This window comes from Aotus nancymaae, unplaced genomic scaffold, assembly GCF_030222135.1.
Source record: "Aotus nancymaae isolate 86718 unplaced genomic scaffold, 86718_ANA_hifiasm-v0.15.2.pri h1tg000008l, whole genome shotgun sequence".
Lineage (NCBI taxonomy): Eukaryota > Metazoa > Chordata > Mammalia > Primates > Aotidae > Aotus > Aotus nancymaae.
In genome coordinates, this window is record NW_026988419.1 from 34,167,096 (window position 1) to 34,192,941 (window position 25,846).

General features: G+C 40.7%; 1 protein-coding gene across 3 annotated transcripts in view; it reads left to right on the forward strand.

The window, feature by feature from the left end:
- The first annotated feature begins 208 nt into the window (after positions 1–208).
- Positions 209–25,846, forward strand: part of SATB2 (SATB homeobox 2) — a 191,832-nt gene continuing 166,194 nt past the window's right edge. Inside the window, exons 1-2 of one of the 3 annotated variants that reach the window (XM_021670694.2) lie at positions 2,677–3,464; positions 4,700–4,927. In XM_021670694.2, coding sequence (XP_021526369.2) covers positions 4,759–4,927 — 169 coding nt within the window. In that variant the 5' untranslated portion in view covers positions 2,677–3,464; positions 4,700–4,758. Of the gene's footprint in view, positions 353–2,676; positions 3,465–4,699; positions 4,928–8,306; positions 8,515–25,846 lie in introns of those variants that run through there. The other 2 variants (XM_021670695.2, XM_021670696.2) reach the window with 2 other exon arrangements.

Genomic DNA, 25,846 nt, shown 5'->3' on the forward strand with positions numbered 1-25,846 from the left:
TTATAAAATATTAAACGATTAACAATACAGCCGTGTTGTTTATAAGAGTGTAACTGAAGTCCTGCAAATCATGCTGTTGACACAAGCCTGTGAGGTTAGCGAAGTGATCCTTAGCAAAATGTAAATGAAGATCTTCAGACAGTGGTGTTTATAAAATAGCTCATTAATGACTTAGGATTGAATCGCTCCAACCATTCGCATCATCAGATATAATAATAGTGACGAATCAGACAGGAAAGATCCTGGCTAAACCATTTGCATTTTTTTCCAGAAGTACTGAATTCCTAATATCACCAATTCTTCTAAGTTCCTGGACATTGATCCGGAGGAGGATTCGCAGTTCAACATCAAGGTAAGGAAGAAAACAGCATTGTTATCGTTGTTGAGATATTAGTAAGAAATGCGTCTTTCCTCATGTTGTAAACGGGCTAAGTTTGACAGTGGTAGTTGGCTTTTGCAACACCCCCTTCCCATTTCGACACATTACAGATTGAAAAAAAAGTTTGTTGCTCAAACTTACAGTTTGTTTCTTTGCAGCCCCAAACCTTTTAACTACCACCACGGGTTGATTTACTAGAGCCACTTTGCTCTTACCGAATTCGAACTGGGCATTTTCTCCAACCCGTTTGACTGGGGGTGGGGTGCAGGGGGAGGATGGGGTTTGGTGAAGAAAACCAGGGAAAGGCAAACGCTGCCTAAAGTTCCCAGGGTGGCTCCCCTAAGATTTACTATCCTCCTTGTTTCTTTTCTCGGCTGGGATCCGACCGACTCCCGGGTCGCCTGGGGCTTCTTTGGAACTTGGTGGGCGGCGCCTGGGTGCTGGGTTCTCGGTGATCTGGGTGCCGACTCTTAGGCCAGGGGCAGGTTTCCTTTCTGGGACCCTTTCTCTTCCAGAGGTTCTGAAGCCTCTCAGCCTGTGCGCCTGCCGCCCACCAGGGAGATGCGGCGAGTCGAAGGCGGCCTTGTCCCGGGCACAATCGGCGGACTCAGCTTTCCACAGTCTGTGCACCCAGCCGGGATTTCCAGAATTACTCCCGAGCGCGTTTCCCGAAACTGAACTGAGTTTGGCCCTCTGGCGCCGCCGTACAGTCGACGCTTCTTAAGGGGGATCGGTGGCACTGGCGGCAAGAAATGGGAGAGCCTTCAGGGTTCAGGGGATTAGGAGGGAGAGTCGGCGTGTGCGGGAGGGACTTGAGGCGCAACCAATTGAGGGGGCTTCTCTGGCCTCAGGGCCGGCGAGGATGCGTCCATATTTTCTCACCTAAGGTCCTAGCGGCTAAGGTCCGCCGACGCCCCGGGCATCTCGCGGGGGCTGCGGCCCCTGCCCACGTGCTTTTCCTTAAGGAGGCACTGCGCCCAAGCGGAATCGCAGGGACAATAGCGGGGCCGGAGGCCAGCCTGCTTGGCTAGTAGCCGCGCCACCTTAAATGAGCACCGCAGCCGGAGTAGGGCTGCAGCCGGCCGCGGCTGCGGGAGTCGGCAAAAGTTTGTGGCTCTGTTACGCCTTCGCGGGACCTGCTGGGGACGCTCCTGTGCGGCTTCCCCCAGGGCGGGGAGGCCGGGTCCTCACGGCACAGCTCTGCTCGCTCCCGCAGCCCTGGGCTCGAGCAGCGCGGGGTCCCCAGGAACCCTAGTCCTGTAGCCCGAGGACAGGCAGACCCACCGCCCTCGCCGCCACCGCGTCACGGGCTCCAGGCGGCCGGGTCTGCGCCGCTCGCGATGTCGCCGGAGCGGCGAGCGCTCCAGGGATGCCATCCAGGGATGCACCCGGCTCTGCGCCCACTACGCAACCCCCATTCCTGTGCCACCCACAGCCCGGCGGGCGGTGGCCGTGCTCCTGCCATTCGGGACACCCGGGCTATTGTTCCGGACTCGCGGCCGTGCCAGCTCTGAAGGAGAAGCGGCCTTCCCTGCGCGCGCCACGGCACGGAGCGCGGCGGGCCAGGACGCTGGGCTCGGCGCTGAGGGGGAGCTAGCAGGCACCGGGAAAAGTTGCTCGGAGGGGCGGAGGCGGTGGGTGGTGGGCGGAGGCGGTGGGTGGGGGAGGCGATCGCCCTCCTATCTCCAAAGTCGAAAGTACTCCGCGCAGTTAACAGAGCTGGGAACCGAGGCAGCCGCGGTCTCTTGCGCGTCGGTCTGCACCTCCGCCGGCAGACGCGGTACCCAGTGACTGCCGTGTCGCCGCCGCCTCCGCGCCGGGACCAGTGCGCCTACGGGCTGAGCTAGGCGGCCGCGCCCTGGACCGCCACAAGGAGGAGGACTAGACCCTGGGCCCAGGTGCCCGGCTGCGCCCAGACGCACCCACCCGCTGGCCGCGGCCACCGCCTCGCGCCGCACTCGGTCGTCTGCCATCGGTCCTTCGCTGCCTCGTGCGCGAGGTCCTCGTTACCCCGCTCCTACCGCCGACTCTCCCCTTCCTCCTCCTCCCTCCTCCTCGCCTCCCACCCTCCCCTCGCTTGTCCCTCTGCCTCCTCCGAAGCCCCGCCACCGTAGGGTCGCCTTGCTCACAGCGATTGATTGATTGATGTTTAATTTCCTGCCAGGCGGGGCCCCCCTCCCCCCGCAACCTCCCCAACCCTCCTCCCCGCCCCCCACTCCCCTCTTTTCTTGTGGTGGACCAGTCTGGCTTGGGTTTAGATCCATCCCCCCCACCCCCATCCCGAAATAACCCAGAGACTTCCCCTACCCCCACCCCAAATTATTATTTTGAAGGCGCTAGATCTGGGGACGGAAAGGGGGAGGGGGAGAAATCGGAAACCGAGGACAACCCAAAAGGACTCACTTTGCCTGATGACTCAACGCAACTAATAATCATCTCCCTCTCAGTGTGTCTTTCTCTGCGGCTTGTCAGTGAGTCCGGCTCTGGCTGCTGGCAGAGGCGGCCGAGAGGGGAGAGGCTGGAGGTGACAGCTTGGGCGGCCGCCGCGTTTCCTCCCGCGCGTGGTCCCGGGTCCCTGCGCCTTCTCCGCTCTTGGTGTCACCGGTCCCGCCGCTCTGGCCGCGCCTCCTTGCGAGCTAGCGGCTCTGCGAACCGGCAGCCCCGGCCCGCCGCCGCCGCCGCCGCTGCTTTTGGGTTCTCAGCCCCTTCTCTCCAGAACGGGTCTCCTTCCCGAAGGTGTGAAAAGGCTCTTTCAGCCTCCTTCTCTTCCCCCCCCTCCACCGTCCCCTCCCCCGCTCGCTCGGGTGTCCCTTTGGAGGAGTCCTTTCCCTCTCCTCCTCCTCCCCCTCCTCCCTCCCCCCCCATCATCATCATAACAACCATCTCCGCACCAGAAGAAGACACCCTGACCCAGGACCTTAAACGTTAGGACCTGGGGAAGAGGGAAGGGGAAGGAGTAAAGAGAAAGGAAGAAGACTAGGAGAACACTGCAAAACCAAGCACCAGAAACTTTCCACCCTGGATTCTCTACTTTTGCTCCATGGACAGAGCCCCAGCCAGCCAAGTTTCAGACAGACCGTGAGCAGTAAGTACGCAGGGCGAGGGCTCCCGCGCCGCGCTCGGGAGTTCGGGGAAGCCCGGGGCCGGCGAAGTTCCCTCCCTGCCGTTCTCGGCCTCTCGGACCGCAAAATCGGGGAATGCAAGCGGAACCCTCGCTCGCAGCCCTCCTGCTCCGGGTTTTCATCCCGCTTCCTTCCTTTCATCTCCCCTCTGCCACCCCCACCTTGTCTCCTTGACCAGTGGCGCCAACGCTGCTCGCGCGGCGAGAGCGCCCAAGAGGATTCCCAGCGCACAGGACGGTGCCGGGGTCCTGCTTCTTGCGGGTGTTAGTGACAGCGCGAGCGCCGTTTCATCAGGTGTTTTCCCTCCTTCCCCGCCCCCCCATCCCCCAATCCAGGGGTGTCGAGACCTGCGGCTTCCGTGAGGAGCGCACTGCCAACCTAGTGACCCAGAGGAAAACTTTCTGGAGCGATGTTAAAATTGGGGCGGATGAAGACTGCTCCTGCACTAAGAATTCAAATGCTTTTTGCTTTTGTGTTTTATGCTGAAGATCTTTTAAAAAAGCATTCAGGATCAGATGAAGAACGCTCCAGAATAATTGTAGCGCCCGCCTTTGTGATGGAGGTTATTTTGATAAATACCTCTAAGTGTTTTCAGATGCTTATTAATGTGGAATTAGGATTGATTTTATGCAAAGTGTGTGTTTATCTCAGGACTTGCTCCGTGTAGGTAAAAAGCGGGCATTTAAGGGGTTCTTTGCCCGGCCTTTGGCTCCTGCCTGGCCATTCACAGCGCATTTACCTGGTGGTTAATTTGGTTATGGACTTGCTCACAACCCCCCGCCCCCAACTCCCTTCCCAAGTGGGTGGAACGTCTTTTTCTGAAGTTCCTTTCTTCCACAACCGTGACCCTGGGATGGGCTAGGCTGTTGCACCCAGGAACGGTTTATGCCAACCCCGTCCCAATGAATGGACCACTTTTAGGCGCCCCTGGGTGCCAACCCGGGCCGCGACCCCGTGGGCTGACTTCTGGGGAGCTGCGACTGGGCAGAGTCGCCGAACCGAGGCGCTGGGCTTCCTGGGGGCCGCCCAGTGTAAGGTTGGGACCGGCTTCCCGGCTCGGGCCCCTCGGGCAGCGTGGGAGGAAGTTTGTGTGGCTGTGGTGCAGCGCTCTGCCACTGGCCTGAATGTCTATCACGTGTGTGAGCGGTTTTCCCTCTTTTTTCTCCCTCCCCCTTTCCTCCCCCTACCCCCTCCCTAGGTCCCTGTGCGTTTTATTGCGACCTGCCGGTGGGAACTTTGTCTCCGAGTCGGAGCAGCATGGAGCGGCGGAGCGAGAGCCCGTGTCTGCGGGACAGCCCCGACCGGCGGAGCGGCAGCCCGGACGTCAAGGGGCCTCCCCCGGTGAAGGTGGCCCGGCTGGAGCAGAACGGCAGCCCCATGGGAGCCCGCGGGAGGCCCAACGGCGCCGTGGCCAAGGCCGTGGGAGGTAACAGCCCGGAGCAGGGAGGCGCGCAGCCCGAGGCCCAGTGATAATGGCCCGGGTGTCAGGGTTCAGGTTGATTAGGCGCTGTCGCGGTGTAGGATTACAGGAAGTGAATTCCAGGTTGCCAAATAATGCCCCCGTCGCCTCTCATCTGCAACTGGTAGCTTCATCTCGAGTTAAAACAAGAAAGTGGTTTTACCCAGAGGGTGGCATTTTTTGGGCATTTTGCCACTGTGTGCTGAGGTGTTGGCAGGTTTATGTCACAGCCAGCTAACTGTTTCTAGATTTTCCTAGAGAGCTTTTTAGTGATTTAACTCTTTTGCCTTGCCTCAGAGTGTCTGTTGTAGGGATGAAGTTTAGGTGTGTTCGCTTTTAGGGAATAAAATAGTCGTTAATACTCAGGCGAGTACGGGAACAAGGACGGTTGATGTTACTTTGTAGTTAGGACAGTGCTTCAAAGACAGATGAGTGACAACTGGGAATATTTCCTGCCAGGTGAAATGTGGGAAATAAAGAATCACCATGAATCCATCAGGCCCTTACAAGCTTAAATGCTGCTGCTGTCTGTAAAGTTTAGTTGTATGCATTTGTACCTTTGTTATAAATTATAGGACAACAGGTAAAAATAGCAAAGTAGCCTTGTTAACTATATGCTGTTCTACCTCCCAAGAATTTATTAGTAATTTTACTTAAAGAAAATCTTTTGTAGTTTTTACTACTTAAGCAACTACTTTTTTTAAAAGTGGTCAGGAAAAGCAATCATATAAAATAAAGATATGGAAGAAATTTAAACATTGAAATATTTTGAAGTTTATATGCCATTTGCTTAGTTGTCTTTTACATGTAAAATACACAATTCTACATGGCATGCAGGTTTTCTGTGCGTTTGGGATAAATTACTAGTTTAATTTTGTTTGCTTCTGACTTTTTTTCTCTAAAATTTTAAAAGTAGCCCATTTAATTTAATTCTTTATATTAACCTGTCTTAAATGATATAAAACCTTGGCAAACCTTAATAAGTTCCTACCCTCTTGTTATAAGTGTCTATTGTGTGTATTTCAAAGTAGATACCTACTTACCTCTAAAAATATTCACTACCCTTTAAAGAGTTTAAACACGTATGTTTTATAAAATCATATATTTTTTCTTTTTACTTATTTTGCTATTTCTATTTCTTCATGGTAAGCATGATTTGTCTCAGTCCTTCATATTAATCATCTCACTTGAGAAGTATTCATCCTTTCAATGTTGTAAATTTAAAAAAAATTTGATGATAGATTCTGGCTTGTTTTTGATGATAGATTCTGGCTTGTTTTTATCTCCCCTTTTTGAGACTTGAAAATATACTTTATTGAAGCAAAAGAAAACCTGACGGTTCTGTGACCCACATTTTAAAAGTGAGGCTTATTAATTTGTTATCCCAATACTGGAGCAAATAATGTCAGACTTTTTGTATAACCATTTAGTATATGCATATGAGAAAGAAGAATACATAGAGAGTATGATGGTACCAATTATGAGATATGCTAAGTGCTGAAAACCTTTGTTTGAAAAAGTTTTGGAAATCCTTGGAGGCAGTGTGTTTCAAAGTGGCCTTTGTGGACAGAAAAGGCTTGGACTTAAAATTTTGGTATCTTTCTGACAATATAAAAAAGTTCACTAAATTGAAAGGAGTCTCTAAACATTTTAGAATGTAATTGTTAAGAATTGTGCTTCCTTAAACAATTTTTTTCCCCCTTCTTCTATATCATATTGAACTATGAAGGAAAGTGCCTCATTCTGTTGACCAGGGATACCTTTGGTTTTTGGTTGCTTTTCAAATTTTCTGAGACTATAGTTCACATTTGAGCCCTTATATATTTGCTATAATATTATTATCTTGGTGAAGAATAATAGATTTGTTTCAACCAGCTGCTTTGGACACTTTCTCTTAATTAATTGTATTTAGTAATAGCAGAGGTCTTACTAGCTGCTTCCCAAATTGAAAGTAAAGATGACATTATTTTGTCTTAATACATATCATTTATAATACTTGATAGTGAAGTGGTTGAAATAGTGTATGTTTAGTGGAATTTAAATTTTTTTTTAAAAGAAAGCTTTTACTCTGTATAGTATAATAGATTGTAAAGAGATTAATTTAGACAACTTTGGAGTATAATAACTTAGAAGATAAGATTTTGATAGTACAGAGCTTTCTAATTGAATGGTAACAATTTATGAGTTTAAGTTTATATAATTTCCAAATGTACATTAAGATGTTAATAATTTCTTTGTAACTTTTAACCATGTATATAGTTTGGAGCAAAGCCAACCCTTTTAAAAATTGCACATTCTAAATTTTAAAAAATGTTTAAAATTAATTTCTACTTAAAAGATTTTTGTAATTAAAGGTTTTTTTGAACATAGAGTAAATATAAAGTAGATTATATTTCTACCATTCTATGTTCTTTTGTTTAAATTTTCTTTATAAAGCAACATAGTAAGCATAGATAACTACACAAGTATTTATAGCGCTGTATCATTTATTTATTACCATTTTCAGATATATTGCAGTCTTGTCAATGGTGTAAAGACAGATACAATAAAATTTGTCTTGAAAGTGTAGCTAAAAATTTGGGAGTACATATTTGTTAACTTTTAGTGTTCCTCTTTCTTAAATGCTGTTCTTTTAAAAATAAAGGACATCAAGTTAATTGGTTGTCCAATCAAATAGCAATTTATCTTACTGCTTTTGATAAGCAGTGAGGTAAATATATTTTAAATATATTTATGAATGCATTGGTTGCAATAGTAAATTCTGCTGTTACTCTACTTATTTAAGAAGAGGGAATTTGCTGTGTTTTCGGTGAGAAATAAGTATTCATAAAAAGGGGGGCATTATTTTAGTGTCTGAATTTAAATAGTAGAAGTGGTAGATACACTGTCACAGTCTAAGGTTTTGTTTTATTTAGCAGGGGACTTAAAAGTGTGTTGTTTACAATGTGGTTAGTTTTAGAAGACTGTATTAGAAACTAGATCAGTTTTGCTTTGTCTTTGCAACACTTTCTAGGATGTTTTTGCTCTTATCTGAGTGGTGTGTTTTAAAGCATGTATGTACTAAAATATAAGGGCTCAGATGTATATGCCAGTCAGCTTTCATAGAAGGTCCTTAGGAAAAAAAGGCTAATATCTCTTTAAAAAACATATGAAGGCTGGGAGAGAGTTTAGAGCTAGCAAGAGCACCATGGTGTTGACAGCTTTATATCCCTGCTGGGTAACATTCACTTACTAGAATTGGCGTCCCCTCTCAGCTAGTAATTCACTCCATAAGGATTTTGAAAAAGGATGATTAATGGTGGGGAAATTTATATTTGTGAAATTGTTGATCAAAACTTACAGATCTATTTGAAGTTTTAGGAAAAGAAGAGATTATTAAGGATGATGAAAATAAGAGTCAGATGATCCTTTTTACCACCATTAGCATAAGCACCTAAAATGTTCTGCTGTGTGGAATGCTTCAGCCACGCAACTTACAGCATAAAATGAAAGTGATGCCAATCAAGTTTCCAGAGGAAGCAAGCCATTCTGCTTTTCTCCTGGACTGCTGAAAGGTGCTGGCCAGTTGTGCTTTAATGGCAATAAATTATTGTGCTTCATTCATTGTTAACACAAGCATTTTCGTTTTTTAATGTTTGGCTTAAAGAAGAACTTTCAGACAGCTTTATTTAAACTGAATGAACAGCGCTTGAATATACCAGATGGTGTATTTGCTGATAGGAGGCATTAAACATCAGAAATCTTTTTGATATTTTTCATTTTCCTATGAATTTTTATGATTTTTTTGGTGTTAAATGTTCTAGATTTTAGGGAAAAATATTTAAACATTGGAAATATCTTTTAGAGAGATTTGCTTTTTTTTTTTTTGAAAAAAACTTGCTTATTTTTGAAAAATAATTTATGTTTTATAAATAACAATTTAATTTTGTTGGCGTACTCTCTGTCAAAGTTATCTTATAACTAGACTACCCAAAGTAGACCTATTCGTGCTACCAGACAGCCCTTTCAAGAACATAACTGTCTTGTTGCAAGGGGAAAAAAATCATTATGCAGTACACACTGATGTATTCAAATAGGGAAGCAAATGTGATCAAGATTGTTAGTCAGGGCCTCATTTCAAGCTGAACATTGTCTATAACAACAGTTAGTTTAATTGTCTACATGTGGAACATTTCCTTTCAGATGAAAAGAAATGCAGTTAGGGTCAGGTGTAGTCACCATATCAGCAACAGTAGAGAGACATTTAACTTTTTGAAAGGAGTGCAGATATGAAAGTATAGATAGGTATATAGTGAGATGTATAAAATACTTAGAAAATTAGAAATATGTTGTAAACATGGGTAAAATGGAGAAAACTCCATTTCCAAGGATGAATATCATAATACTTGTAGGAAGGACTCATTACTTCAAAAGAGAAAAGATTGTATTTCTCCCTCCCACCCACTTTTTTTTTCTTTTCTTTTCTTTCTTTCTCTCTCTCTCTCTTTTTTTTAAAGGTTTTAAGATCTTTTAAATAGAATGAACTTAGGCTTTGGGGTCATCCAGCAATCTAACGTGTCCTCTGTAGTTTTGCTGAGGTAGAAAAATAACTCTTCTCTAAAGTGTTTTTGGTTCTTGGCCTGTTATTAAAATAAAGATATACTTGGTTAAAAAAATATATGCAATGGAACATACACATTAAATAGAACATAGGGTATCCGCCCCTTAAAATCCTGAGCATAATTTGATGTTTCAAGTAATTTTGGAAGCCTTATGTTCCATCAGCAGAAACCCACTGACCATTGTATATTCAAGATCATCTGTAGTGCAGTATGTGTGTGTGTGTGTGTGTGTGTGTGTGTGTGTGTGTGTGTACGACATAGATGTCTCTTAAGGCATCTGATTTTTAACCCGTGCAGAAAATAACCAATATCATCCTTTCCCAGAGGGTTGTAACCAGCAAAGTCTGTACATATGTGATATCCTGTGTGAATTCTTCTTTTCTTTCTTGAAATTTTTCTAACCAATCTATCTCTGTAGAGAGGGGAAAACAGACTAATCATCATTTATTAGATAGCTAAGAATATAAATTTGAGTCATTTTAAATATATGGAAATCAGTTTTATTCCAGGCAAGACTACAATAATTATTTGGTACATCTGGCAAAGTAGTAAGCAGTGAAGTTTGGTGGTTATAGTTTAAAATCCTATTTTTTTCTTTAAAAAAAGTATTTTTTATAGAGTTAGCGTATATGTGTATATTTGAAAAGATGTTAAATTTACAGGGCTAGATGAATTCCAAATTGTATTATTTTCTTGGGTTATACTTTTAAAACTTTTTAGGTTTCTGTTGGAATAAAATTTCTGACCATTAAGAAAAGTTTCTTGTAACTAAGAATCTCACATTAGGTGTTTAAAATATGTAGTTTGTTTTATTTCAGAAAGCCAGACTTCATCCTACATAGCATGTAAATTAATAGAGAATCCTTTATGCTCTTTTATTTAATAAGTAGTCTTTTAAAAACCTATATAACTAATAGATGGTAACATAGTAATTTTTACTATCTTCTTTACATGAATACTGAGATACAATGGCATTTTGGAACATATTTAAAGATGGAGCATTTGACAAAAGTTGTATGTGTAACAGTTTGTCAGTGAAAAGTGACAAGTGGGAAATGACAAATGAAATGTTGGCATCATCACTCTTTATTTTGATAAAAATGTCTCAATTTGCAGTGATATAATACTGTTTCATATTATTTCATGAGTTGTGTGAGAATGCATAAGGGGAATTTAGATTTTGTGAACGGAAAATTAGCAGCCCAAACTCTCTTTTCAGAAGCTTTGGCAGCAAGTTCCCCATCTCCCCCACTCCCCAAGAATAAGAACAGCAGTGAAATATTGGATCTAACCCATACCTTTTAACTCATTATTTTTTGGAAAAAAAAAAGAGAGAAATAACCTAAAATGGTTTCAAGTAGGAGACCTTTAAGCTTAGCTCAAAAAAAATGAAGAAAAGAGTTTGCCTTTTAGTTTCTATTCTTTTCTTTGTAGCAATTTTTAAATGAATGATTTGCCTCTACTGACTTTGATTGTATGGGTCTTTTTTCACTTCCAATCAGCACTGCTCTCCAGCATTAATTTAGGGTGCCAGTAAAGAGAGCTGTGAATTCCTGTTATTTTAAAATGCAATAGAGGTTTTGAAAATGTCTGTGTTAAAAATGGATTTTTATATACAAAAGATTCATCATCCTACTACTTAAATGTAATGTGATAGATATTTTAAAGTCAAAGTAGATGTCCTGAGTGGAACTGAGGTATGACTAAAACAAAAACCAGTTGCGGACTTACAGAGTTAGAAAAAAAGCACAGTTGTAGCCACTATAGTGTGCTATTTTCCATTGCTCTCTTAATTGTTAACAATTAACCAAAGAATTATTTATCTTCTTCTACGTAGAAACAAACCCCATAAACATGACATGGTACAGTGTTTTTGTAAAATTGTTCCATGATGGAGTTTTCAAAATTATGGAACTCTATCTGTATATATATTTTTCAATTAAGAGAATTATTTTGCTGTTTGGTAGCAAGTGATTTAAGAATTGTGGTAAAATCAGCATAATTAAGGGGCACTGAAAGGTTGCAACAGAAATCGCATTCTACAACTTGAGTATCTTTTGCTACTCAATTAAAAAGGTTTAGTTGTTTCAGATTTTTTAAAAACTAGATCAAAAAATAATATGGAATAAACCTGTTTTAGATATATAATTATATTATGACAATAGGATTTATCACATGCATTTTCCCGCTTTTTGATTATGTCCTTAAACTAGTAGATGTTATAGTTATTAGTTTGACAAATGCCTAAAATGCAGATAAAAGCATTAATAGAAATTTCAAGAATTTGAACCTTGCAATAAAGTTATCAGAAAACTATGTCAGTCTTATAGTAAGCATGTTCTTTTTGGGTAGTTAGGACAAATTGCACAGGAAAACCTCCTGGGTTAATATATTTCAGTTTAAGTTGCTCCTGGTACTATTACTCGTTAATAGTGTGTGGGCAAATTCGGTTCTGCAATAACTTAGTAGCCATACCCTTGGAATGGAGTTCTATCTTAGCACAATTGGTTATTAAACTGTAATATAACAACAAAGTTCAAAAAATTAAGGGGAAGCACTGCAAGCTACTATTTATCAAAAGGGATCCACTTCCGACCAGGGTAGCTGTTTGGTGCCCACTGATGGTTGCACAGTTACTGAAATGTGCATAGCAGTTCAGTGTCTTTCTTTTGTTTATTTGACTGAAGACTTACACAGATATATATGTATGTAATATATAAAATAAGAGACTCTAGTTAGAGCAAATGTTTTCCAAAGTACTAAGATCTGACAGAGGTGATTTGCAGGCCTTTGTGATAGAAAGAGCTTGAATTTCATCATGTTAACCACATGTATCTTTTTCTTTCTTTAAAAAATACTTTTTACTTGTTTTTGCATTTGGCTGGAAAGCAAGTGTATCAGTTCTTTCATAACTGATTATGATTGATTTTTTTTAACACAAGAAAATATTTTCTTTGCAAAGAGAGCAAATTTGATTGAATGCCATGTCCAAGACTCCTGGGAAAGGACCAAAGGCATAAAGTAAAAATACTGTATTTTTAGATTTCCCAATTATGTCCTATATTAAAATTGAGTACTTTTATTGCATTTGTTTCAATTATTATTACATATAAAGAAAGGCAAAATTGATATATTTAATAGCTTACTGGGAAGATGCATTCATATCAAAACGCTTGAAATAGCAATAGCATTTTTGAAATATTATTTTTTGGGGGTAAACAGAACAAGAACCTTCTTTTGTCATAATCCAAAGATGCTAACAGAGCAGCATGATAAATGTCTCTTTAAGTGTCGTAGTAAAAGAAAATGACTTGTCTTCTGAGGCAGTGGAGAGTTTATGTTGTTTTGGACCCATTTTCCAAGCAGTGATCGAAAACAGATTACAATAACAATTATACAGTCAGAAGATGCAATATCCATTTCTGCTTTAATTGAGTGAAAGAATAATAAAAACATCATTAAGAAAAATGAGGTGGACCTGTCACACAATGTACAAATTTTTAGTCTTGAAGAAGATGCAGAAAAAGTGAAGTGCTTTTCCCTTACTTTGTTGTGTTTATTAGCTAAAATCTGTTTTGGGGAGAGACCATTTGGCTCTCATTCTTCCCTGGGAAGTTAGAGAGGAACCCATGGGAAGTGGTTGCCCAGGAGACATTACAAATGACCATTGACTTTGTCTTCATACACAGTTTAACCAGGAAAATCCCATTTTCTTAAATTCTACCTGAGGTGGAACTACTCTCTACCCCCCGCCTTTTTTTTTTTTTTGGTCTCTGTAAATGGAAGTCAGAAGTAATGAATGTTCCTCTTGTTACAAAGCCCAGCCAAGTAAGGGTTAGGTGTGGTTCCTGGGCCTGCTGTTCTTCCTCTTCCCAAAGTCCAAACCAGGCTGAAAGGGAGAGAGAGAGTTGAGGCTGAATAATGAGCACCCTCATTTCTTCTCAGCACACATGGGGGCAACCGGAGTTGCCCTGTGGGCACATCACCTGATATGTACTCTCACCTGACTGTTACCCGAAATGCAGAGGCTCCTGCTTTGACCTGCAATCCTCTGAATCATGAAATCGATGTCCTTAACATTGCTGAGACTCCAGCTCTCATTCCACAGAGCTATGCTTTCAGCAACTCCGAGTAAACCGACAGGCAGCAGCCAAGATCAGGGGCTCGTTTTCCCTCATTCTGGGCTGTATTTGTTACTTTATTCATAGAAACTGTGAGCTCCTGAAGAAACCTAGGTGGTGACCGTGGAGTTCACCCAGGAACCCTGCTCATTGTGGGGATACTAAAACTGCAAATAATGTTGGCCATCAGAGCAGTCAGAGCCCCAGGTTTTACTCAGTTGACAGACTTACAGGGGAATATTTCTTTCATCTGTCGCTGAATTTTCTTGGGTTTCATTTTTAAAAACCTTCCTGAGGTGACAAAATGAAAGAAACAAGAGACAGTACATCCTCCTGGTGGAGGTTTCATAATTTCAGAACTCTCCAGAGCATTTATCATCCCCTTTAGAGTGGAGTGTATATCAAACACCCTAAAAAAGCTTTTTTAAAAAAGTTATTTAATCCAGAGAGTCTAGTTAATAGCGCCTTCATTAAAATGCTTTTGTCAGCAAAGTGTTTTCAGTTTTAAAATTTACATAACCTAACAGTGTTGATGAAGGCCATGAGATTTAAGGGTCTATTAGTGGTTCCGTTTCTTCTGGACTTTATAATTTAAACCTAAACATTAATTCTGGGTGGAACTTGGCATAATGTCTTTTTTGCCTTGGAGGGAATTTTTGTTGTACAATTAAAAAGTGTTTTGATTTTTTTTATATACTATCACCTTCTCCTTGTCCCCCTTCTCCAAGTAAATAGCAATTAAATAGTCAAGGTTTTAAAAGGGCTTCTTTAGTTTAAAAAAAGGAATGGTTATTTTAGGTGAATTTAACAATTTTCCATTAGTTCACATTGCAAATTAGTGCTTTGGTATTAACAAGAAAGTTCTGTGAGGCTGATAATGCAGTGAAAATATTTTTCTTTTCTGTCTCTCTTCCCTGTATACAAGAAAGCCGTGTGGTAAAAATTTTTAATAAAATCATTTTGCATAACAGCTGAAACTTATAAATCAGTTGCTATTCTTCTTTATTAGAAGCTGAGAGACAAACACGTTTTAAATTTTTTTGTCACCTTTGGAATCTTAATATTAAGTTATAACGTGACTGAAATTTTCAGTATTGTTTATTTTGGAAGATAAACTGTGATTCTTAATATGATCTTTTTGATGTATTAATTCTATGTTAAAGTTGAGTTATTATAGGAATCTAATTATATGTTAAGTGGGAAATTAGAAAGCAACAAAGAAACCTTAAAATGATAAATTGTCTTCATCTGAGAACCAGAAGGTATTCAGAATGTGAGTGAAGGTGCCTGTCAGGAGAGAAGCATTCCTAGAGGCTCCATTCTGACAAGATGTTGTCCTTTAGATTTGGGAAATGTTATATTAGAACACCCCAAACCCTTATTGAGGGAGTATAAGAAGAGCAAATTGTTCTCTGAATAGGAAGTCATTATACCTTTAATACCCAGGTAAAGCCGTTTTACAAGGGTAAATAAGGTGATCCTGACTTTTTCCTTCTCAAATGAATCTCTAGGTAATATTCAGCAAAACTAATGCTATTTACAGCCTCATTCATATGGCAAGTTTGAGCCTTAAGCACATTTTTACAGTTAACTTATAAACGCCCCCCCCAAAACTGGTGCTTACCATTGAAAGTCTGCCAACACTGTTACAAATGGTCATTAATTCCCAAGAAACTTTGAGGAGAAAAAGAACTATTGGAAAATGCCGTGACTTTAGTAAGAACCATTTTGTTTCATGTGTATTTTTTGCCGCCATGGCAGAACTGGGGGCTGACCTGCATGTTTAGGATTGATACTGAACACTCTCCTATGGAAATGTATAGAATTCCAATTAGCACAGGGTCAGAGCATAAATAAACCTCTTTTCACACTGTTCCAAGTGGTTAGTGGGAAACAAGCTGAAAAGTAATTCCCTTGGCCCCCCAATAAAAAGATTTATAGCAAAATAATTCTCAGCTTCATAATGGGACTGTTGTAGGTTTGTGTTTGATATTTGTAGGACTGAAATACAGTCCATGTACCCAAACTAAGCATTTATTGTAAACAAGTTAACTGCCAAGAGCTTATATTCTGTCAAACATAATTATATTGAAGATTGATGTATAGCTTGAAAGCGAGTTTGAGGGAGACAGTTCTTTTTAACGAAGGCAGGCTTCTGAGATGCGCTCTCTTCTTCCTTTGCTAGAATGACTCAGTAAAGCCATCTTTCTCGCTGCCAGCCTCTCATATATAGAATAAACACAGGCTTGCTCTTTGAAAACATAGCTGTTTGTCGATCCTATTTGTGTTAACAAAATAAAGAAATGAACTTATATTCATAGAAATTGTCATGTTTAGTTTCTTTTGTCATCTCCATCTAGATCTAGCAGCGATGGTGCCAAGATAAAATAGTAGCTCTTATCTCTTGGGTGATACTAGAGTTCACCCATAAACCTAAACGTATACTATTAAGTTAATCCCAAATGAAATTATTTTCTCCTTCAATATGGAGTTTGAAAGAGTGTTTGACTTGTGTTTCTGTTATTTTCTACTAGGCTTGTCACTTTAGGCTTTGATAACGCTTCTCAAAGGCAGTAAAAAGTGGAATAACTCTTTCTTTGGCTGGGTGATGATAGCCTTTGGATAAACATATTCAGGTTTCCTGAATATGGTTTCCAAGAGATTTGTGTGCAGAGACTTCAATAGTCTCTTTCATTTAAAAAATATTAATATTTTATTTTGGAAGTTATATAAATTATAAAGAAGATGTATTAGAACCATAAAGTGAAAAAGTATATACTAGTTTTCTCTGTTCTGTTTTTCTGATTAATTTCTATAAATTGCACAGGTACTACATATATACTTAAAATATTTTGTCTGGGAAGTATTCCGTCAGACCCTGGTTTCCCTGATCTCTAGGCTGGGTTTTATTAACTTGATCTGAGTCACAATAATAATATCCTACTTATTGCAAACCAGAGATCTCAGTCAGATCCCCTAAGGGGACTAGAGAATACACACTATGGTTTTGACTTTCTTGCTCTTTCCCCCTCCTGTTTTTTTTTTATTTTTTCTCTTTCTCTTTTCAGTGTTAGCCTTTTCACAAGCTTGGTTGCTATTGCATCTTGATGGATGCATTTGTTGAATATGTGAATGAGAGTGGCTTTTAATGACTGGGAAACGATGGTGGTAGTTGCCTGTCTGCTTAAGCTCGGCTTTGTGAAATCTGCATTCATTGCACAGTGTTACTTTCTGCACGTCTATTAAATATCCTAAATGTTTTCTTGTTTGAACTCCAAATATAGACAGTAGGATTTTCTTTTTGTGAGGGAGAAAGCCTTTTATTTTTTGGTATGGAAACTTTACTTTTCAGTTTTTTATTTGATAAAAATCTCTCCATTCTAGTATGATTTCCTTTGAGGCTCTGCACCAGTGTTTGATCTCAATTTTTAATAATTTTTGTGAGTTAAATTCCCCAAAGAAAACATGCTTGTGCTATGAAATATTCCCACTAGAAATCTGGGTAGTCTTGTCTTATTGAGAGCTGAGCACTTGATTCCTTTATTAATTCCTTGCAAGAGGACCGCAGTACAGTTAACCTTTCCTTAACACTACACTGGAGAAATTAATCAAGGTTTTTTTTTAATTATTTGAATTAGAAAAATAACATTTAGGGAGGCTCAAAACCTGAAGTAAATGTTAGCATAAGGACAATTTTCATTGACTCCTTTTTTGACACATGGGACTCTGAGTTGTAAATAGCTTTTCCAGAGAGGATGATGAGTGAGGTGGGGAGGTGAATTGATCTCCACTTAAATACTATTTTTGACAGAGCAAGACTCTGTCTTAAAAAAAAAAAAAAAAAAAAAAAATCCTCTCTGAAACCTCCAGAATGAAATTTTACTTAGCAAAGGACAGAAACCCTGGTGTGCATAAATTATGGTAGAGTCATTTTTAACATGCGGTTGAGTCTCAGGACTTATATACATATATGCATTTTTAAACTATTGTAAAAAGAACCTGAAGAATTTACGCTTGAACTAAGGGTACTTCAATAATATGCCATATACTTGAACTTTTCTGTTATATTCTATTCAAACTTGTATATCCTCCTTTTTTCCTTTGTATTTTTAAAAATTATTTATTTTAGAGGTGCGTCTGGCTCTGTAACTCTGGCTGGAGTGCAGTGGTGAGATCATAGCTCGCTGTGCACTCGATCCTATTTTTGCACAGTGAGCCCCAAACTCCTCTAGCCTCAAACTCCTAAGCTCAAGCCATCCTCCCACTTCAGCCTCCCAAGTAGCTGGGATTAATAGGCTCCAGCCATTGCCAGGCTCTTTTGTCATTATTATTATTTTTAATTCTAGGATCATTAAGCATTTTGTCTTTCTATAGTTACTAAATTTAGAAAAGATGCTGTAGTCCTTCAGTGCAGGGCATGGGTAGGACTGCCAGCAAGACCCCGGTGGCTCTAGGGTGTGTACAGAGCACAGTGCAGTGCACGACTTTGTTACACACCCATTCATGTGATGCCCGTGGTGATATGACAAGTTCTGTCAACAGTGGTCGTACACAGTGCTGTGGTCTGGCCAGCTCCCCCTGGACAACATGGAGCAAGCTCCTGCGTCCACTTGTGTGGACCATTTCCTAGAAAGCTTTCCTTGTCTGCTGATGCTGACTGCAGTGCAATGGGGCCAGAGTGATATGGACAAGTTTGACAGCTAGGGAGACACTGCCTATTAATGGTGGTGATTAATAACTATCTGGAATTGGCATTTTGTTAAACTAAACCAACATTTATCTTGGGCCTAATATATAGGTCAGGCTTGGGGTGGGAGGGGCGTGAGGGAGTAAAGAAGACTTATCTAAGTCCAGACCATGTTTGAGGAGGAAAGCGGTGGGCCTCTCCTCCACACCCACCTCGGCATTCCTGACATCAGAGAATTTAGTTCCGTGGGTCAGGCTTGCTGTGGCAGAGTTCCCAGGTGTGGTTCAGGCTTTTTTTGTTTAGATAAGCTGCCACAAATTGCCTCCTGTGTGCCTGTGAAATACTGTTTTGCAAACTGCCTGGCCAGCTTGATCTTCCCACTAAATTTCTATAACTGGAGGATGTTTAGAGACCTAGAGTTTCTCCTTCAGCCTTTGGACCTGACTTCAGGTTGAATTGTGATTGCTTTGCCTGGGTTCAGGCCTGGAATCAGGTGTGGAAGGCCAGAACTCATTTCGCTTCCCTACCACTTGAGACCCAGTTTGTTCCTTTGGGGTGGTCAGTGAGAGAGGACTAGCATCCACCCTCCCATCCTCACCTTGGCCTATTTTTGTTTTTATTGTCCAAAGTTAAGATTGGCCTCAGGGGTTGCAAAGTAGTGTCTGGTTTTATTATTTCATAATAAATAATAAAATTGAATAATAAATAATATTATTTAGTTGGAGGTCTAATCCTGAGTTGCACCTGGATTATGGATAAATAATGAAATCGAATTATTGTTACGTATGGCGCAGTTTGTGCTTAAGTGTAATTATGCTGGCCAGGTGCGGTGGCTCATGTCTGTAATCCCAGCACTTTGGGAGGGCGAGGCGGGAGGATCACCTGAGGTTGGGAGTTCAAGACCAGCTTGACCAACATGGAGAAACCCTGTCTTTACTAAAAATACAAAATTAGCTGGGCATGGTGGTGCATGCTTGTAATCCCAGCTACTGGGGAGGCTGAGGCAGGAGAATTGCTTGAACCCTGGAGGCAGAGTTGCTGGGAGCTGAGATTGCACCATTGCACTGCACTTCAGCCTGGGCAACAAGAGCAAAACGCTATCTCAAAAAAGAAAAAAAAATAGTAATTATGATGCAGAGTTTGCCTTCCTCATAATTGGAAAATTGATCTCTACCTGTAAACCACCTAGAACTTCTGCGGCTGTCCTACCTCTGTCTAGGCTCCTGCTTCCTTTACAATAAGAGTTAAGAAAAAAACAAAACCAACTAGAAAAACAAGTGAATTATTTGTTTTTCAGAGAATGTGTAGTTTATAAGCTAAGAACAGGGAGGAGGAGTGTTGAAAACTGGAGCAGTTGGGGGAGCCTAGATAGCCTCTGGTCCACCTGTGGACCTGTGTGTGGCTCCCTTTGCATCCAAATGATTGCTCTTCCTTCTCAAAAAAAAATTGGTGAAAATTTTTTTTTCTACTGTATCTTGTTATACTACCTGAAATTCTTTCCATGAGAAGTTTATTTGAAATAAAATGTATCTTTTACAATGAAGATCTAGCTGAGGAGATTAAGGAGGCCACTAAACCATTCAAGCAGTGTAGCAAGCGTCTTTTTATCTATTAATCTCTGGAATTTTTGAAATCAGCCCCTGGAGGGAGTAGGAGGCTAGAGTGGAATGTAGAACCTGCGGCTGCCTTAGCCCAGGAGGCTGAGTGCCTCGTAGAGGGCAGCAGGGCCGCAAAGAGGAGACTAGAAAGGACTTACTGCATCCCTTTTGGAAATTTTGCCTGGGACCCTAACAGGGAGGTGAAAGACACTCTATTAATTCTTTCTGGTTTTGGTCACAATTTTAGGTGCTCAGGCTTTTGTTCATTATTATTATTATCATTTTCGAGGCAGAATTTCGCTCTGTTGCCCAGGCTGGAGTGCAGTGGTACAGTCTTGGCTTACTGCAATCTCTACCTCCCAGGTTCAAGCCATTCTCCTGCCCTCAGCCTCCCAAGTAGCTGGGATTACAGGCACCCACCACCATGCCCAACTAGTTTTTGTAGTTTACGACATGGGGTTTCATCATGTTGGCAGGCTGGTCTCAAACTCCTGACCTCAGGTGATCTGCCTGCCTAAGCATTCCAAAGTGCTAGGATAACAGGTGTGAGCCACTGTGCCTGGCCTCTATTATTTTAGGGTATAAAGAAGGGGCTAGACGTTAATGTTGGCAAGTTACTTCTTTTCTTGTCTGTGACTCAGTATGTGTGTGTATGAATGTATCAGCGCACGAGAGAGAGAATATGAGGTTATAGAACAAGTAAATAGTTATTTTGATTTTCTGGTAAATTTACAGTAAGAAAAAATATTAGCCAGCCCTAATTTTTTCTCTCTCAGTCCTCTTGAAGACAGTTATTCACTCAGTTTTTGTGGTAAAGTTTTTTTCAGTGTTTCAAGCAGCTTGTTCTCTGGTACTTCAGGTTCATTGTTATACAAAGAAAAGATATGCAAGGCTCTGCCCTACAGTCTTCATAATCTCCAGTTAGCCCTCAGACCTTCTCAGGTGATAGAACTACATATGTTACAGGCCCCAGGGAAGGGAGTGGGCCCTGTCTGCTGCCTTCCTTCCAGAGACAGATGGGCTTCAGGATTCCTTTGAAAGAGGGGAGGCGAAACCCTGGCCTCCTCTCATCTCGGACTGGGTCCTGTCATTCAGAAGTGCAGGTGGACTAAGAAGACAAAGGGGCTAGGGAGGAGGCTGGAGACCATGCTGATTTACACTAGAGTATGACCATTCATATGAGCCTTTCTTTCTTTGTCTGTGAATGACAGAAGGTCAGGAGCCCTCTTTGGTTCTCCCTCCATGCCTAGCGTGGTTCCTGACACCTGGTAGGCAGACAAAAGGTGAATTCACTTATGAGTAGCACAGGTCACCCATTGGACATAGCAAGTGGTAAAGGGTCCTTTTTAGTAAGAAGCCAAGCCCTTAGATTTCAATGGATGTGGATTCTGGAGTGTTGTTTTCAACCCTCAGGAAAGCAGCCTGCTTGGGATTTAGAGCTGGATAACCTGAACTCCTCTGCCCTTGCCTCGCTGTGTTTCTCGGGGCATGTTACTTCTCTCATAGTTTCAGTTTCCTAATTTACTAAATGAGAATAATGCTAACCCTGTCACAGGGTAAATGTGAGGAGAAGATAAAGGTGTGTAAGTTAGATTATGTGATAATCTAGTAAGTGCAGTACAAAGCAGGGGTTTATTTCATGTCCTAACTTTGGCGGAAGACAGTTGAATTCTGTCACCTAGACACCCTGCCACAGCTGCACCATTCATCTTTCATTGTTGAGTTTTAAACGTTCAGAGCTTTCAAGAATACATATTCCTCAGGTCACTTTCATATCCAGTATTGACATTTCCTGAAGTCTGTTCTTTAAAATGAAGGGAAGGAGGGGAAGAACTGTTTCCTAATAAAAGAAGTTGGATTAATATAGTTAGTAATAAAACAGCAGCCTGCAATTGCAGAGAAGGTAGCACCTTGGATTTCGGAATTTAACCAAGAGTGCTTCTATCTTCAGGACTCCTAAGATCTGCAGCACAGAGGAAATATAGCTAAAGGGCTCACGACAGTCACACGATTGGCCTAGTGTCAGTTTGTGATAAATGTATCCTGTGTGAGAAAAACTTGTTATTTGGCAGATTCATTAGAACAGTGCTCTTTGATATTAATACAAATATAAGCCACATGTATAATTTTACATTTTCTAGTAGCTACACTAAAAGTTAAACAGGTAAAGTTAATTTTAATAACATATTTTATTTAACTCAATATATCCAAGATATTATTTCTACATGCAGTTACTTTAAAAAAAAAACCTGCAAGATGTATTTATTTTTATTCTTTTTGTTATTAAGTCATTAAAATTTAGTACGTATTTTATACTTATGGCACATCTCAGTTTGAGACTAGCTGTGTTTCAAGTGCTCAATTGCTACATGAAGTTAGAGGCTACTATAATGGACAGGTAGTTTTACTGTGCTTTTAAGCACTTTCACCTTTTTTGCTATAGGGCATGCTAAACACTTCAAGCCATTGTCATTTGCATAATAGGCCATTCAGTGATTATTAGTATCCTCTTTATTCTGAAGAAATGCCTTTTAGTTAGTATCAGGAACATTGATTACAGACCCTGAAAAACATTACTGGTTAATTTTTTTCCTCTGTAAAATCGTATTAATACTGATTTTGAGAAAAAGGAAAACAAATAGATTCCATTGTTTGAGAGCTGTCAGACAATTTAACTATGTTATGTTGTTTAATCCTCACAACAGATCTATGATGTAGATATTGTTTGCATTTTAGCTAGGAGGAATTTGAGCCTCAAAGAGGTCAGATGAACTACTCAAGGTCACACACAGGTAAAGAGGGACATTGCCAGGACTTGACCCTGACCCGGTGCTGTTCATCACCACATCTAACCATTTTCCCACGTGTCTCAGTTCTCACAGCTGTTGCCATGAACAGCGGCAGTAACAATGGTTAACTCTTTATAAATTATACACACTTCTTCAGAAATAATATCAGAATAAAAGTGGCAATTTCAGTATCATCACTAATAACAGTTGGAAAAATGCATTTTTCTAGTGTAGAGAGGGTACCAGGCTTATTTTGCCTCTTTGACAACAGAATTCATCATTTATCCCAATTACCAGAACAACTCTTAATTTTTAGCAAATGGCTGAGGCCGAGCGCCTGTTCTCCAGATTAAACTACCTGCTTACCTCCTGCAATTGTAAAAGGCTTAGTAAGGCTTATAATAAAAGGTTCAAAGTTCTCTACTAGATTATCTGAAAATGGGTCTGTGCTACAATAAAAATAATAATAATAATGTTGGAAGCTCAAGATACAGGGCTAGAGCAAGTTTTTCTTTTTTCTTCACCATTTCTAAATTTTGTTGAAAATGCATTTCATATCACTGAGGTTACCCCCCACCCCAAAAAAAAGGAAAATGCATTTCAGTTTTACGTTTTTCTTTTATTGGAGCTTTAAAATTCTTCTCACTCTTAAATTATTTTCTGAAGCACTTTTCAAGAACCTCCCTATCTTTCTATCCATTGTCACTTTTTTCTCTTTCTTTTCTTTCCCCCACTTTTTGCCTGGGATGAGTTGTGGATAAAATGAACAAATCTCTGTCTCTTTCTCTCTCTCTCTGCATATATTTTTATTCATTCTTTTACAGTTTGCTTCCCTTAGGGATTTTCAGTTTTTAAAGGCATTTTAAACTTATGCCTTAATTTTCTTCTTTCTACACTTGAACTCAGTCATACTATTTTACTATTTTTCATTTCTCTTGTTATTGTCACTAGTAATTGCATCTATTTTTCCTCCTTTTTTCTTCTTTTGTAAAAATTGCATTTCATTATAAAAACCATAATTGTTTAGATGGGTCAAATTCTAGTAAGAAGATAAATTTTTAAAAATATAAGCTCTTTATGATATTCTTCAGTATCTCATATATATGCGCTGCATAACAAACCCTATTATCATACATTCCTCATTAATACTGTTTTATAAATGACCACAAAGCACCCCCCTGCTTTTTTTAAAAAAGTGATGCCAGTGGAGGATTGGTGCATGCTTTCTGTAAGAAGTTATTACTGATGTGTCAGCTAACAATTGCTTTCTTCAATCACTGAAGCAAAATGTTTAGGAACTATTTAAATAATTGACAGTTATAAAACATAAGTCCCTACATGTTATAGATCCCTGTGCTTTCATGTTATATTTTATATCCAACTGGTTGAATAGTTAATATTATTTTTAAAAGTTAATAGGGTCTTAAGTTTTTCAATTGACCATGGACTTGAGAAAGATTTATAGTTTCTAAGTAATGGAGACATGATAGCTTATGGAGCAATTGGATTCATTTAAAGATCTTATCTGTGATTCCCAGTTGTGTGACACTCAGATATTGACATTAGGAATTGCACATGGATTTTCAGCATTGACACTTATGTACACACAGGTATTAGTGGTGGAGTAGCTTATGGCACCATGGACTATATGGCCCTATGTGTGCATATGCTTAAATCATTAGAAGTAAAAATCTACCTACTTCCTTGGACAAAGATTATATGCCAGCATGTAAGAGTTAAAAGCTCTAAATGGGGGCTATTCCTTGCTGGTACGGACTCTCATGAATGAGTCCTATAAAATGCCATTATGCTTGAGTAGGAAGGTTTTACAACACCTTCAACTACATTGAGGGCAGCAGTCGTATCAGACTTGTTCTTACTCGTATCCCTGGAGCCACCTGGCACATAGTAGGTGTTCAGTGAATAAATCCTGGATAAATGAATGACTACAAAGGTAATTTGGGGCTGGGTGCAGTGGCTCACACCTGTGATCCCAGCACTTTGGGAGGCCGAGGAGGGTGGATCACCTGAGGTTAGGAGTTCGAGAACAGCCTGGCCAAGATGGCGAAACCCTGTCTCTGTTTTGTACTAAAAGTACAAAAATATTTGGGCATGGTGGTGCCTGTAATCCCAGCTACTCAGGAGACTGAGGCAGGAGAATCGCTTGAACCCAGGAGGCGGAGGTTGCAGTGAGCCGAGGTCTCAACACTGTACTCCAGCCTGGGCGACAAGAGCGAGACTGTCTCAAAAAGAAAAAGAAAAGATAATTTGGAATAAATCTAATTTATATTATTTGTTACATATCCTGTATATATATTTTTGGAATAAACTTGTTATAAATATATAAGGATTTCATCTAGCAGTAATGGTCACAATGAAAAAATATGTCTTGCAAGGCATTGTGTGGCTGTCCTAAATCATCTTCTTTGTCTAAAAAATCAGTCTGCTCCACCCATATCTTATATTTTTAAATAAATCTACACCGTGGAGAGTGTATTTGCTTTAGACAATAATGCTGCTTTCTTGTTCTCAGCAGTGAACACTGAGTCAATAGTTGTCTTGTATGATATGGTTTGACTTGTTAGACTGTTGTGCAGTCTTAATAATAATTATCATGATCTTTAATGATAACAATTCTTAATGAGTATTATTATTGTTAATAAGATTATATTTAATAATTATACCCAATACTTATTATCTTTAATAATAATAATTAGCACATGGGAACCAGTTGCACCAATGCATTATCTTTAGAACAAAAACCTCAATCTGTGACCCAGTAGTTTGTAGAGCATCTGCTCCCACCCTCAGCTTTCCAGATCAGAGTGAGTCAGGAGGCTTCTAGGGTTGAGGCCACAGGGAGTGGGCTCTGAAAAACTCCTATGCATTCTCTGTGTCAGGGGCCATATTCCCATAAAGTCATTTCACACAAAGGTCTTCTTTTTGTTGTGAATACCTTCACCATGGCCATGTAACTTTTACCTCCCCTGTCTGCCTGCTCACCCATCCTTCATAACTTTTAATTTTTCTTGGACAAAAAGACCTGTAACATACTAATCTGTGCGAATCACATTAGGCAGGGTCCATGCT